The sequence below is a fragment of the Staurois parvus genome, unplaced genomic scaffold (genome assembly GCF_062004578.1).
Source record: "Staurois parvus isolate SC_StPar_1 unplaced genomic scaffold, SC_StPar_1.0 ptg000134l, whole genome shotgun sequence".
Classification (NCBI taxonomy): domain Eukaryota; kingdom Metazoa; phylum Chordata; class Amphibia; order Anura; family Ranidae; genus Staurois; species Staurois parvus.
The window spans coordinates 244,137-260,070 of record NW_028317930.1 but is presented as its reverse complement, the minus strand read 5'-3'; the positions used below and the strand labels follow the sequence as shown (position 1 = coordinate 260,070).

At 41.1% G+C, this 15,934-nt stretch overlaps 1 protein-coding gene across 4 annotated transcripts in view; it reads right to left on the bottom strand.

Moving 5' to 3' along the window:
• MLX (MAX dimerization protein MLX) overlaps window positions 1-15,934 on the bottom strand; it is a 138,716-nt gene that overhangs the window by 73,141 nt on the left and 49,641 nt on the right. For all 4 annotated transcript variants that reach the window (XM_089673061.1, XM_089673063.1, XM_089673062.1 and 1 more), the window contains exons 5-6: window positions 12,265-12,364; window positions 11,967-12,066 (exon numbers count right to left, since the gene is read on the bottom strand). In XM_089673061.1, coding sequence (XP_089529187.1) covers window positions 11,967-12,066; window positions 12,265-12,364 — 200 coding nt within the window. The remainder of the gene's footprint in view (window positions 1-11,966; window positions 12,067-12,264; window positions 12,365-15,934) is intronic.

The window sequence follows — 15,934 nt, the reverse complement described above, 5'->3', positions numbered from 1 at the left end:
ACTATAACCTTAACATGGTAGGGGTGGACTTCAACAATCAGATGATGAAGCTCTACTTAGTTTCCAGTAAAGCCAGATACCGGTACAAAAAAATGTCTGTATATTTATTTCAAATCGATCTCCACAACGCTTTTGTCTTTTTTCAGGCAGATTAACTATGTAACAAAAGTCCATCCAGTTCAACCATTTAAAAAAAAAAGTTATAATCCTACACCCACAGTTGATCCAGAGGAAGGCAAAAAAACCCAGCAAAGCATGATCCAATTTGCTCCTGCAGGGGAAAAAACCCTTCCTGATCGCTCCTGCAGGGGAAAAAACCCTTCCTGATCCCCCGAGATGCAATCAGATATTCCATGGATCGACTTTACCTATAAATGTTAGTATCCAGTTATATTCTGTGTATCTAAGAAAGAATCCAGGCCTTTTTTAAAGCAATCCACTGAGCTGGCAAGAACCAACTCTTGAGGGAGTCTATTCCACATTTTCAAAGCTCTCACTGTGAAGAAACCTTTCCGTGTTTGGAGATTACATTTCTTTTCCTCCAGACGTAAAGCATGCCCCCTTGTCCTCTGTGATGACCTCATGGTGAATAGCTCTACACAGAGTTCACTATATGAACCACTGATATATTTATACATGTTGATCATATCCCTCCTTAATCTCCTCTTCTCAAGAGAGAATAAATTCAGTTCCTCTAATCTTTCCTCATAGCGGAGCTGCTCCATGCCTCTTATCAGTTTGGTTGCCCTTCTCTGTACTTTCTCCAGTTCCCCAATTTTCTTTTTGTGAATTGGAGCCCAAAACGGAACTGCATATTCCAGATGAGGTGTTACTAATGATTTCTACAGGGGTAATATGATATCTCTCACTCTGGAGTCTATACCTCTTTTAATACGAGAGGATTTTGCTCGCTTTAGAAACTACAGCTTGGCATTGCATGCCATTATTAAGCTTGTGATCTACCAGAACTCACCGATCCTTCTCCACCATTGATTCCCCCAGTTGTATTCCGCCTAGTATGTATGATGCATGCATATTCTTAGCCCCCAAGTGCATAACTTTACATTTATCAACATTAAACCTCATTTGCCACATAGTTTCCCAAATTGAGGTCAGCTTGTAAATTGGAGACATCCTGTAAGAACGTAAATCCACTGCAAAGCTTGGTGTCATCTACAAAGACTGAACTGGTATTTTTAATTCCCAGACCCTATATCGTTTATAAATATATTAAAAAGTAAGGGTCCCAACACTGAACCTCGTGGTACACCACTAACAACTCTAGATCATTCAGAGTATGAATCATTAACCACTACTCTCTTACTCCAAGTACATAACCTTACATTTATCAACATTAAAGCTCATTTGCCACATAGTTGCCCAGTTAAACAGAGCATTGAGGTTGGCTTGTAAGTTGAAGACAACTGCAAAATCCAAGTATACCACGTCCACCGCCACCCCTCTGTCCAAGGTTATGTTCACCTCCTCATAAAAAGAAATCAGATTTGTTTGACAGCTTTGTCTTTCATGAATCCATGCTGCCTGTTGCTTAAAATATTTTTTTCCAGCAAGAACTCATCTATGTGGTCTTTTATTAAACTCTCCAGTATCTTCCCAACTACAGAAGTTAAACTAACAGGTCTATACTTACTTGGTAAATATTTTGACCCCTTTTTAAATATTGGCACCACATTGGCCTTACGCCAATCCAGTGGTACTATGCCAGTCATTAAAGAATCCCTAAAAATTAGAAACAATGGCTTTGAAATGACAGAGCTCAATTCTTTAAGGACCCTTGGGTGTATGCCATCCAGTCCAGGTGCTTTATTCACCTTTATTCTGTCTAAATATTTAAGGATGATATCAATTGTGAGCCAATGTGGATCATCTGGAGCTGTGTCAATACCATGCCCTTTATGAACAAGAGCTCTACCATGCTCCTTTGTATACACAGAGCTGAAGAAGGTATTTAATAAATTTGCCTTCTCTTTGTCCCCAGTCACCCACTCTAGATTATTTTGTAAAGGGCCTACATGCTCGGATCGAACCTTTTTACTATTAATATATTTGAAGAATTTTTTGGGGTTGGTCCTGCTATCTTTTGCAATCTGTCTTTCATTTTCAATTTTTGCGGCCATGATTTCCTTTTTGCATATTCTGTTATATTCTTTGTACTGTTTAAACGATCATAGTGTTCCTGCATGTTTATATTTAATAAAAGCGCTCTTCTTTTAAACTTGTTGCTCATGGGAATAGATTTTGCAGTGTGTTCACATACAGTCTTTTTGAAGAACTCCCATTTCTGTGTTGTGTTCATCGATGCCAATATTCCCTCCAAGTCTAAGTCTTGGAGAACAGCTCTCAGCCTTGGAAACTTAGCTCCCTTAAAATTGAGCATTTTTATTTCTCCAATATGTGCTCGCTGTTTACAGCGAACAATAAATTAAATCATGTTATGGTCACATGCTGCATGTTGACAGAATATACTCATGGATTAAAAAAAAAAAAAAAAAGGAAAAAGACATGGACTTTAAACAATGAATTACTTAGGTATAATGGGCTAAATACATTTATACGTAATGTGTGGTTCAGGGTCAATATGTCAGCTAAGTGTGGGATCATGTCATAACAGAAACAAACCACCACAGAAACAAACTACGTCTCAATTGTTTGTGTTCATTATATTCAATAATGGGCCTAACTGAAGACTGTCCACTTAACATTTCCCCTTGAAAAAGGAGCATATCTCGTGGGATACTACTGGCTTTCCTATATGTTTTCTTTAAAGATCTATTACTGTAACCACGATCCTTGAATCATTCATAATGGTTATCTGCTCGTTTTTTTATACTCCGATTCCTCACTATTATGTTTGGCTCTCAAATATTGTCCCTTGAGTATTGAGTTTTTAAGGTGAACGTGATGAGCACTTCTAAAATGAAGGAGTGAATTTCCTGCTGCACTCTTACGATACAGATCCATCGCAATTAGCCCATCTGGGTTTTTGCGAATGTACAAATCCAAAAAGGGCACGCATTCATGATCCGAATTCAATGTAAAGGATAAATTTGAAGTTATTGTGATTAAGTTCACTCACAAACTGCTCCAATAAGTCACTAGATGCAGTCCAAAAGATTACTGTCAGCAGGGATTGTACATAAAAAACAAAAAAAAAAATTTAGGATGTGTTTCTTAGCAAATGCAATGTACAGGAATACTGAAAATGGTAGTGACACACACACACTAGAACTATCATAAATGAACAGCGCTATGGGAAAAAATAAATGATTTTATTTATATATATCATAGCCAAAAATATTGGCACTCCTGCATTTCTGTCACATAATGCACCACTTGCCCAGAAAATTGTTGCAATGACAAATGTTTAGACAGACATTCTCATGTTTATTTCTTTTGTTTGTATTGATAGGACACAAAAAAAGTGGAGGAACAAAACATGGTGAAAAAAAAGGTTAAACTAACAAAAATAAATAATAAAAATATAAATCCTTCCAGACCAAATTATTATAATTATTAAAAGCAAAAGTGCCCTTTAAATTCTTCACTGTGCATGTGCTAATACAGTGGTTCTTAACCTTGTTGGAGGTACTGAACCCCACCAGTTTCATATGCGCATTCACCGAACCCTTCTTAATTGGAAAAATAAAATATGATTTTTAAAATTCAAAACATAGGTATATATTTAGGTATATATTTATACATAGGTGCACAAAATGAACAAAACCGTTAAGAACAAAGAACAAAACCATTAAAACATGATTTTCACACAAAAACAAAAATATAATAATGAATATTTACTGCACGAATCATATGAGTCAGGTGTGGGTCTTCACCTCCGCCGAACCCGCGAGACTGACTCACCGAACTCCTGGGGTTCGATCGAACCCAGTTTAAGAACCACTGTGCTAATATATAAACCACCACTCTCCATACTCAAAAGGGACTTTACTGCATGCCCCAATTCCAATCTTCCACTCAATGGAACCAGAAGACCCAGGTGCTAAATTGGGTCAAATGCGCTTAGGTTGTGGCCTCAAAATTCCTCTGCTGTACACCCACTCAAGGGTCACCAACCACTTTCTGCCTCTTCCAGGTTATTAACCACTAACATTAGTGCATGAGGAAATCATAAATAGTCTCATTGTGTACCAGCTTTATTAACCACCTGCCGCTCCCTTACAGTAGATTTACTGCTGCGGGGCAGCACGTGCCATGCTCAATCATGTATATATACACACACATGATTGAACTTGCACCTGTTCAGGAGCGTATAGCGTGCCCCTCCTGTGACCTCTATGTCCACCAGACACAATCACTGTTAATTGTAATCATTAATCAGGTATCATGTGATTGCTATGATTGGTCATAGCGATCACATTATGACAATGTAAACAATCTTTCATGCATGGGGTTCCATTCATGAACAGCTTGTTTATAATGTGCTCTATGATTGGCCCAAAGCAATCATTTGGTACCTGGCTAACTGTGATTAGCTTAGCCAATCACAGATCACAAACAGCAGCAAGCTGTTCATGAATGGTTAAACCATTCATGACAGCTAAAGCTACTGCTTATACAGTGATCTTCACTGTATAAGTAATAAGTGTAAAGATAAAAAAAAATCCCTGATCACCCCCTCCAGAGTAGTACGGTGTTACTATAGTGTCACTGAGCTACTCTGATGACAGGGTGTTAAAAAAAAAAAAATTGTAAAAAATATGAAATTTTTTTTTTTTTGGTTTGTTTTTTACATACTGTCATCAGTCAGTATATCTGATCATCACCACACCACTCATATGGTACTGTACTGCGCTGGTGACAGTATGTTAACCACTTGCGGACCGCAGATAGCCAAATGACGGCTTCACCGTGGCCGGCCAGTTCTGGGAGGGCATCATATGACGTCCTCCCAGAAATCGCCCTCCCGTGCGCCCCCAGGCGATCTCCATGATCGCTGTGTCCTACGGATACAGCTGATCATGTGATGTGGTAAAAGGCCAATCACAGCAGCCTTTTATCAAGTGATCAGCCATTTCCAATGACACAGCAGATCACCGGTAAATGCAGTTGCCGGTTATCGGCTGCACTTTCCTCACGCTGTCACACCATGAGCTTAAATGATTAGCTGGTGGTTCCAATGAGAAATAGGATACCACCTGGCCTTTTCTGGGCCCCTCTGGTAGCACAAACAAGGAATTGTACCTTCTAATTTGTACCGACATTTCCAGGTAGCCTCAGATAGCTCAAACTGCATCCAAAGAATGCAGCAATTCTTCTCCTGGTGAATGAGTCATCAGAAAAAGAGAGAGAGTAGGAAAATATCCTTGTTTAAATGAAAGATAGAAATCACCTTATCCTCATGTAAGATTAAAAATGGCTCCCTGCAAGAAAGATCCACCAGCTCTGCATAAGAAAGGTCCACCCTTCTTGCATAAGTAATTGCAATAAAAAAAAAAGAAAAGAAAAGGGACTACTGAAATATCCCAACTAGGTTCAAATGGTTGCTTCAAGATATCCAGAACTAAATAAGTCCCAGGGGCACAATGGTAGCCTCACAAGAGGGACCGTACGAATCACGCACTGCAAAAAAAGTCAGAACCAAAGAGTGCGATGCAATAGGTCTTTGACAAAATACAGATGAGGCTAAAATCTGCCCTTTAATGATGCCCAAGGCCAGACTCATTTCCACACCTGATTGGACGAACGAAAGGATCCTCCCAATCACAAATTTCCACAGATGCCATCTTTTGGCTTCGTAAGACTTCCAGGCTCTGTAATAGATGTTCTTAGAAAATGCATTCCTAGCGTTCAATATAGAAATAGCTGGACCCGCGATCTCTCGGTCTTCAAGATCCTGGCTTCAATAGCCACACCATCAAATTTAGCAAACGTAAAGCAGCAACCCATACTGGGCTCTGAGATAGTATTTTCAGCCAGACTGGAAGTGTCCAAGGTCTGTCCATGACTACTTTTGTTATAGCTGCGTACCAAGACATCCTGGGCCAGGCCGAAGCTATCAAAATCACCAGTGTTATCTCCTCCCAGATCCTGCACAAAAGGCGTGGCAGAAGCTGAATTGGGGGGGTTGGGGCATAAATTAGGGAGACCTGGTCCCAAGGAGTCACCAGGGCAATGACCCCAAAAGCAAGCGGGTTCCTTGTTCTGGACACGAACTTGTCCACCTTGTCAACAACAAACCTTAATGTCAATACAGCTACATCAAGGGTACCCCAATGCTGGCAAATTGCCAAGAAAATCTCAGTGCAGGGACCACTCCCCCGGAACCAATTGCTGGCGATTGAGAAAATATGCCTCCCAGTTCTCTATCGCCAGAATGTAAACTGCTGACAGGGACAGCACATGCAACTCTGCCCAAGGCCGAATGTGATTCACCTCCTCATGGGCCTCCCTGTGGTTGATATAAGCCACAGCTGTGGAATTGTTGGACTGGATCCTGACCAACCTGATCCGCACAATCTGATTATCCAAAGTTTCAGAGCAAAACAATCCACTTGAAGTTTCAGGTTACAATCTTCAAAAAAACTGGAAGAAAAAGACTTCTCTTTTCCAGATTCCAGGACACCAACCACCAATTCAAACTTTGCCATGCTCTGGGAAACAGAGATATGCGACAATCCAGTGTGTGAACCTTCTTGTTCCAGACAGCCAGAATGTTTCTTTGCAAAGGTCTGGAGCAGAACTATGCATACGGAACTCCCTTGAATGCAGATACCATCTTCTCCACTAACCTCATGTAGATATGTATAGCTGGATATCTTTTTCTCCTCACATCTCAAACTTTACATCTCAGAGCACTGCACTTTCCCGGAGAAAGGAATACTTTTGCCTGCACCGTATCTAGGACCAATCACAAATATTCCAAACTTTGAACTTTCTCTAAGGCTGACTTCTTGATGTTTAGGATCCAGCCTAGATGTCCTAGAACCCGCACTGCACGAGCCACATTTTGCTTTAAGATTGGAACAGACTGTTTCCTGAGTAATAGGTAGTCCAGAAACACTAATACTGATATCGCTTGGGCTCTTAGCAGGCCCAATACTGAAGCAAGAACTTTTGTGAAAACACAAGGGGTATTGGCCAGCCCGAAGGGAAGAGCCACGAACTGAAAATGATGACCTTCTACTGCAAACCGCAGAAACCTTTGATGAGGTTGGAATATTGGTACATGAAGGTATGCGCCCTTGGTGTATACCCTGTTAAAAATTATTATGAAATGATATTTTTCTCATTTACCTAAATAATTTATGTAAATAACAGTCAGCATAATTCTCATGTTATCAACTATTAAGAGTACAATTCAAATTTTATTGAATAAACCTCCTAATAACAGTATTTTTTTTCAACATAAAAAACTTAAAATGCACTGTTCCAAATTATTCAGCACAGTAAGTTTCAACACACTTTATAGGTTGTAAAGAACTGAAAATTGTCATTTGTTGTGTTTGCAGCATATTTACTGAAATCAAAAGCTATTTCAACCAAACTTAACAACATTTTAACTTTTTAAAAATTTTAACAGGTCACGTTACATTTTAACATAGGACCCCTTATTTGATAGCAGCTTCACAAGTTTTGCATCCATTGAACTTGTGAGTGTTTGGACAGTTTCTGCTTGAATTTGTTTGCAAGATGTCAGAATAGCCTCCCAGAGCTGCTGTATGGATGTAAACTGCCTTCCACCCTCAGATCTTTTGCTTGAGGATGCTCCAAAGGTTCTCAATAGGATTGAGGTCAGGGGAGGATGGAGGTCACACCATGACTTTCTCTCCTTTTATCCCCATAGCAGCCATTGATGCAGAAGTATTCTTTGCAGCATGAGATGGTGCATTGTCATGCATGAAAATGATTTTATTACAGAAAGCATAGTTCTTCCTTCTGTACCAGGGAAGAAAGTGGTCAGTCATAAACTCCACATACTTTGCAGGGGTCATCTTTACACCTTCGGGTACCCTAAAGGGGCCGACCAGCTCTATTCCCATGATTCCGGCCCAAAACATGACTCCACCACCGCCTTGCTGACGTCGCAGCCTTGTTGGAACAGGGTGGCCATCCACCAACCATCCACTACTCTATCCATCTGGACCATCCAGGGTTGCACGGCACTCATCAGCGAACAGAACTGTTTGAAAATTAGTCTTCATGTATTTTTCTGCCCAATGCAGCCATTTCTGCTTGTGAGCATTGGTTAGTGGTGGCCAAATAGGTTTATGCACAGTTGCAAGACTCTGGAGGACTCTACACCTTGATGTCCGTGGGACTCAAGAGGCACCAGCAGCTTCAAATATCTATTTGCTGCTATGTAATGGTATTTTAGCAGCTGCTCTCTTGATCAGATGCATGGGTCTGGCAGAAATCTTCCTCAATGTGCCTTTATCTGCACGAACCCATCTGTGCTCTGATTCAGCCACAAATCTCTTAATAGTGCGATGATCATGCTTACGTTTTCGTGAAATATCTAATGTTTTCATACCTCGTCCAAGGCATTGAACTATTTCACTCTTTTCGGCAGCAGAAAGATCCTTTTTCTTCCCCATATTGCTTGAAAATGGTGCTCTGCTTAATAATGTGGAACACCCTCCTTTAGTAGTTTTTCCTTAAATTTGGCTCACCTGCCAATGTAATTATCACAGGTGTCCAAGATTGTTTTCAGTGATCAAAAGAGCCCTGAGACACAATGCCATCCATGAGTTAAACTGAAAAACAAAATATTTAAATCTTTGTGACACTTAAATAGAATTTGCATAATAATTTGGAACAGGGTGTATATGGATGCTAGAAAATTCCCTACCTGCAGATTCTATCAGAAAAGAACGAGCAATTAAAAATAGATTCAGAGCCTTGAGATCTAGACTGGGCCTTACGTCTCCATTTGGCTTTCGAACCGTGAACAGGTTTGAGTAGAAGCCCTTGAACCTCTAACTTGATGTCACTACTACAATTACCCCTTGGGACAGTAAATGATCTTCAGCTGGTTTGTGGGTACATTGGATTCCAGAAATTGGGGGAGGGGGGATGTAAGTACCTGAAGTTCCAGTTTGTACCCCTGAGAAACCATGGAAATGACCCACTGTCCTGGATCACCACCTCCCAGGTACTTGAAAAATACAAAAGCTTTCCCCCCCAGCCTGCACAAGTGGGAGTGTCTCTTCATAAAGAGGGCTTAGGACCCACCTTAAAAAACTTCTGAACCCATGGCTTCCTCTGACCTTGGCGCTTGCCTCTAGATGCAGACAACTGTGGGTGCCTAAACTGCCTGGAATCGAAAGAACTAGCAGCAGGAGCACTTGAGCTCTTAAAGGATGGACACTTCTCCTTTTAACTGGTAGGAGAGAACTCTCAACCCCCCCCCCCCCACCACCACCGAAATTTTCTGGATGTATTTATCCAAATCATTGCCAAACAGGTGCTCACCATAAAAGGGGGACTCAGCCAGCAATTTCTTGCAAGGCAATTACGCCAACCAGCTTTTCAACCATAAGATTCTGCGCATGTGCACTGATAGGAGAGCCAATCATGAAACTTGCTGTACTGAATCCTTAAGGGTGTCAACAGCAAAGCACAAGGCATCTGACAACTCTGCCATTTCCTCAGTAGAATCTTCGCCCTGGCCAATCAAATTGTGTGGCAGCAAATGCCAATTGCTGCCACAGGAGGCTGCGTAGCAGACCCATTGATAACAAATGTAGATTTTAGCAAAGATTCCAACTTCTTATCAGCCGGATCCTTAAACGCTTGGCACTGTCTACTGGGATACAGCACGGAAAACATCCAGGAAGGAACAAATATCCTATCCGGGTGGTCTCAATCAGCATATATAACCTGCTCTAAGAGTGGGTGCGATGGAAAGGCTTGAGCATTCTGCAGAGGCCGCATTCAACCTAAAGAGGAGTAGGAGGCCTCAGAAGTTTCTAGTGGAGGCAACTTGAATCCAGAAAGGACCATTTCCATAAGAGAGTGGACCAAAAATATCTGGGATTGAGAGGCCGACAATGCTTGGCATTCCTCAAGTACTTACTCCCCAGAAGCGGAGTCTTCCTCCAACTGATCAATAGTCACTTCCTCCATATGCTCTACCCATTCCTGCTCCAAAACAGGAGAATCAGGGGAGGGAGATCTTTCACGTTTTTTTCCTCCCTGTGCAACAGAGGTAATCATCCCAGCTATTGTATTCTCTAATCCAGCCAAGGCTGATGCTAAATATGCTAACGTATGCTGAAGAAGATGTATTGGTAGGGGCTACAATGCCAGACAAGCTTAGTAACTCTGATTGCTCAATTGCCTCTAGTCTTTCAGGGGAAGCTAACACAGCAGAACTTGAAATAGGATAGTCAGGACCTGATGGCGGAGCACATGTGCCCCTTCCTGCCGTGGTTCCTCCACTCTGCTTTCTGTAAGACACTTGAAGTATTTATAAAGCATGCACAGGGATCTGGAACGCAGGGTCCAGTACCAGAAAAACGTTGCATTACAAACACCTTGTCAAGTCCTCCATCTTCTATACGATGCCCGGGTACCATTCATTTTAGCCTTCAGCCATCCAAATGGATCCAAATATCCAATACCTTGATCTCTATTACAATCATCTTTGAGACCAGGCAGCTTTCTCACAGAGAACTTGAACTTCAGTGACCATCTCCTTTCAGACACTGGCAAAAAACTGAAGTGCTTCCTGTGTAGGAGGGGTTATTTGGGGGAGGATTCCTGTCTGATTTGGTCTGTCAGTGTCCATTCACCTATAGGTGGTGCATAACCCAAATAGTAATGTTCATAGCCTGCTCTGTGTCCCGTGATGTAAGATAAAGAAAACAAAACTTTTTTAAAGGTCTTCATTTTCCAAAAAATTGTGACAAATTACTACAAGTTCAAAACACTCACCGTGCCTCTTACTAAATACCCTAGACTGTCTACTTTCCAAAAAGGGGTCATTTGGGTGGTAATTGTACTGTCCTTGCATTTTAGGGCCTCCAGGCATGAAATAGGCAGTCAGTACATCAAGATTGATCATGCCTGAACAGGCATATCCAACCCTTGGGTGTACAGTGGAGGATTTTTGAGGCTACAACCTAAGCGCATTGGACCCAATTTAGCACCTGGGTCCTCTTTTTGTGCGTTGAGTTGGGAAGGTATAAAGTATTAATGGAATAAGAAATGCATGTACACTGTTTGGATTTAAAATTAGTATTTATAGGCACAAGGTTGGTTGATTTGTTTGCTTGACGGATACTGTATATATATTTTTTTTTTCCCCAAAGCATTGTTCATTTATTTATAGACTTTTACACTAGGTGTAATTCACAGCACTTAGGAGAAACAGCAGGCTGTGAGTCAATAAATTATACAAATTTTCCATGGTGCACCTTGGTATTTTTTCACACTAGAAATAGACAGACTGGTGTCTTTATTCAACCTTGCCAACTATGTATGTAGCGACCTATTTAGCTTGAAAGGAAAAAAGATCATCTTCCACCACAGACTTCTGAGACAGGTATTTAGACTTTTTTTTTTAATTACAGATTTCCCAATGTATGTATTAAAAGGGACAGCCCACTTAAGTGGTATTTAGTTACAGTTGGAGTCTGGCAGGAGTTAGCCACTGCCTTCCAAGAAGCCTTGGACATTCCAAATCGGTATCATTTGCCATATACCACATCCACCTTGGTATTTTGGGTGTTGCTACCTTTGAACGCTCCAGCACCTCCTGCAATCTCCATAACAGGTAAAATAAATAAATCCAACAGGGAAAACAGGAACTCTCTAGGCACAGCTGAAGTAACTGACTTGGAAAAAAGTGCAGAAAGCTAACTGATCAGGGTTCCCTAGAGCAATAAAAATGGACTGGTGCAATTCTTCAGCTACAAAAAAACCAGAGGTTTTTGGGTGAACTAACCCTTAAATAACACATATTCCCTCCATATGAAACTTACGATTTCATAATCTTCAAGGCCATGACCTCTTTCCGCAAGGTAGATACCTCCTCCTCCTGTTTCTTCTTCTCTTTATGAAGGAACTGAATATAATCAATGGCTGTGGGAAATGTAAATAGCATTATCAGGTGTACATTCTCACAGCTCAAGCTCCTCTTTCACAAGTAATCAGTTCACTAGCTTATCTGGCCTTTGGACATTTTCACAGAAAAAAAGGACAGATTTGCAGTATTTGCAGACAGCAGTATTACACAAGACTGGACAAAAAAAATTAAAAAGATGGATATTTGGTACTTACTCTTCTGCAGAACAACCGCCTTGCTAAGCTTTTGAGAGCCTATGGAACAGTCTTGTTGCTGACATGTAGGCACTATAGTCTGTAAATCGTCATAACCTTTCTGCAATAGAGAAACGTGTCACTTAATTTAACCCAGTTCTGTTATTATATACTGATGGCACAGGGCCACATGTACAGTATTAACTAGTACAGTATGTTGTGCACCAGTTTTAAACCAAAAGGACATTTTTCTGAAGGTGTGACCAATATGCAAGGAGACCAAAATGTATAACATATGAAAAGATCATATTAAATCATAAAAACATTTTCTTATTCCCAATAGTGAATTTTTTTTCAGTTTGGAATTGGAAGAATAATTAGAATTAGCATTATCAGACCATTTCTTCTGTGCAATGTAAAGCTGGGCGTATCCAATTTGCACGGTAAATACCGCATAAACTGACTCTAAAGTCAATTCACAACACAAAAATACATTAGTTGAATAAATAGTGGTCTAGCCATGCATTATTCAAGAAATCATTTAGCGCTGCTTGCTAAGGAGCTGGCACCCACCAGCATCCTTAACAACCAGCATGGTTGTTCTAGTTGAACTGTACTGCATCTGAGCACCACAAACCAAAAAATGCTATTTAATTAAATTTTAATATTCAAAGCAAGCTCCCCCATCCATTCATGTCTCCATGCTTTATTTTGCAGAGAAATAATTTTGAAAAACACCCCTTAGCATTTCTGACAGTGGCCATCGTGAGTAAGGTCAGAAAATTCATGTACCATTTGCTCCCTGGAATCCATCTAACCGTAGCTCAGGCATTGGCTGAGCTGAGAACTCTCCCCTCCTGAAGACTCCTGGGATGTATGATATTTTCCTAGGCATGGAAATCAGGAAGTAACTGAAGAAATGTAAAAAAAAAAAAAAAAAAAGGTCTAAACAAGCAATATCATATACTTTCCTATCTATTTACTAATGTTAGCAGCATAAGGCTTAAAATTAACCCATGTCAATTGAGAGGGTGAAGTTCCACTTTAAGGAGTGGGCAGCCGCCCACATTCTTAACAACCAGTAAATAGCATGGTTGTTAAGGAGCAGGCTGGCCACCGTATTTATAACAACTGTGACCTATCTGCTGTCAGCAGGATTCCCCGCTGACAGCAGAATGTAAACAAACAATGCTGATTTTAAAAAAATTAAGAAAGAAAAAAAACCTGTGAGGTCCTCCCCCAATCCTGTTGGGTCTGGTATGCATTTTAAAAAGGGAACCCTATGCCAAGATGGCTAAAAAAAAAAAAAAAATGGGTGTGGGATCCCCCTCCTAAATCTATATCAGACCCTTATCCGGCATGCAGCCAAGGGGAGGGGGAGGCAGTCTGACATCACGATGCTTAACTGGTTGCCATCCAACCACAGTGTTTTTATTGAGGCAGGGCGGCATTGCTGCGCAGAATCACGTTTTTAAACGTCATTCTGCAAAACAGGTAGGGGGCACGCGCGACCGCCCTACCTGTGCTGCTGACAGCGACCGCGGGTGTCAGTCACTGGGTCCCAGTGATTACCGACAATCACTGACAGAGAGCACGGCTGCAGTGGTTACACTGCAGCTCTGCTCCGTCAGTTCCAAGCATGCTGATTCTGAGAGAGGAGTTTATCTCTCCGGATCAGCGTGTTCCCGTTAAGCACACACCCCCACCCCCTAGTAAAACACTCCCCTCACATAGTTAACCCTTTCATTGCCTAAAAAAAGTTAACCTCTTCCTCCCCTGTGCCATTAGTACAGTGTCAGTTTTTTGTTTTTTTTTTGCACTGATCACTGTATTGGTGTCACTGGGGATGTCAATAACCCCAAGTCAGTGCCCCTCCAGTGTTAGAATGTCCGCCGCAGTCCCGCCATAAGTCGCTGATCGCTGCCATAAATCGCTGATTATTAGTATAAAAAAAAAATGTAAAAATCCAGTATCATTTGTAAACGCTATAACTTTCACGTAAACCAATAAATTTACACATATTGGGATTTTTTTTTTTTTTTTTTTTTTACCAAAGACGTGTCGCAGAATACATTTTGGCCAAAATTTATGACGAAATTTGATTTTTACATTTTTTTACTGGACATGTTTTAAAGCAAAAAGTCCAAAATATTGTTTTTTTTTTCTCTAATTTGTCAGCCTTTTTTTTTATAGTGCAAAAAATAAAAAACGGACAGGCGATCAAATATCACCGAAAGAAAGCTCAATTTGTGGGAAAAAAATTGCAAATTTAATTTGGGTGCAGTGTTGTATGACCTTCTTGACCGCCCTATAGCAAAAATACTGCTACAGGGCAGCAAGGGTGCACAAAATCATATTATATATATATATATATATATATACACACACACACACACACACACACACATATATATACACACAGCCCACAAATTCTGCAGGACCCGTACTTCCCCCATTCACTGCCCAACCTGGAATTCAGGTGGAAATAGCAAATTTAACTACTCCCCTTGATTTTTGGAGCGGTTTTTCACAGAATATCTGTATGCTTTGATTGTGGATCAAAGCAATTTATATGAACAACAATTTATTGCCGCCAACCCAAATTCAAACTTTGCCAGACCAGTCGCATGGAAACTCATTACGGTTTTCGAGTTTACATTTTTTTTGGGCCTAACCCTCAACATGGGCATTACTAAAAAAATTAATTGCGGTTGTATTGGTCCACAGACCCGATTCATCATATGCCGTGTTCTCTGCTGCCATGGCCGGGCATAGATATGAGAGTATAACGTGTTTTATGCATTTCAAGGACAATACACGGTCATCCTCGGGGTAACCCTGAATTTGACCGGCTCCACAAAATTCAGCCCCTTGCAAATCACCTTAACCAAAAATTTGCAGATGTCTATACTCCCTAGCAAAACATCTGCATTGATGGATCCCTCATTAATTTTTTCTGGCCGCCTTGCATTCAAACAATTTCTCCCCAGCAAGCATGCCAGATATAGGGTCAAGATGTAGAAGACCTGTGAGGGCAACAGGCTATACTTATACGTTTCGGATTTACAAGGGAAAAGATAGTCACGAGGAGCCCCCCCGGATGCCAGACTACATGGGGAGCAGTGGCAAGATAGTATGGGACTTGGTGCCATCCTTTTTCCATATGGGGTACCACTTATACGTGGACAATTTTTATTCAAGCGTGCCACGAAACATTTGTACAATCTTGGAACTGGCGCATGTGGCAAAGTGTGACCTAATGTGTGCCCACCGTTAGAAGTGGGTGGATGCAGGGAGAAATAACAGCTGCAGGCATCATCCTGGTATTGTTTTTTTTCAGCTAGCTATTGGCTTTCATGTAAAAGCAATCCTAGTGGCTAAATAGCTGCAGGATTGCTTTTACAAGCAGCGGGAGATGATGCCCCCCCCTCCCCAGCTGCCTTCCACGGCCTTCTCGGGCAGTGCCGTGCCAGCGGGGGAACCTGAGAATGCAGCCGGTGTTTCTGCCAGCTGACCATAGAGCTCATTGGAGACCAGAGTGGTGCCAATCATCTCTATAGTCTAAGAATTCGGAAGCTACAAGCATTTCATCACTTTAGTTTCGCAGGATATAAACAGCGCCATCTGTAAATTGGGAAAGCATCTGATCACACCGATTTTGGTTTGATTAGATAATGTAAGGGCAGAGGAG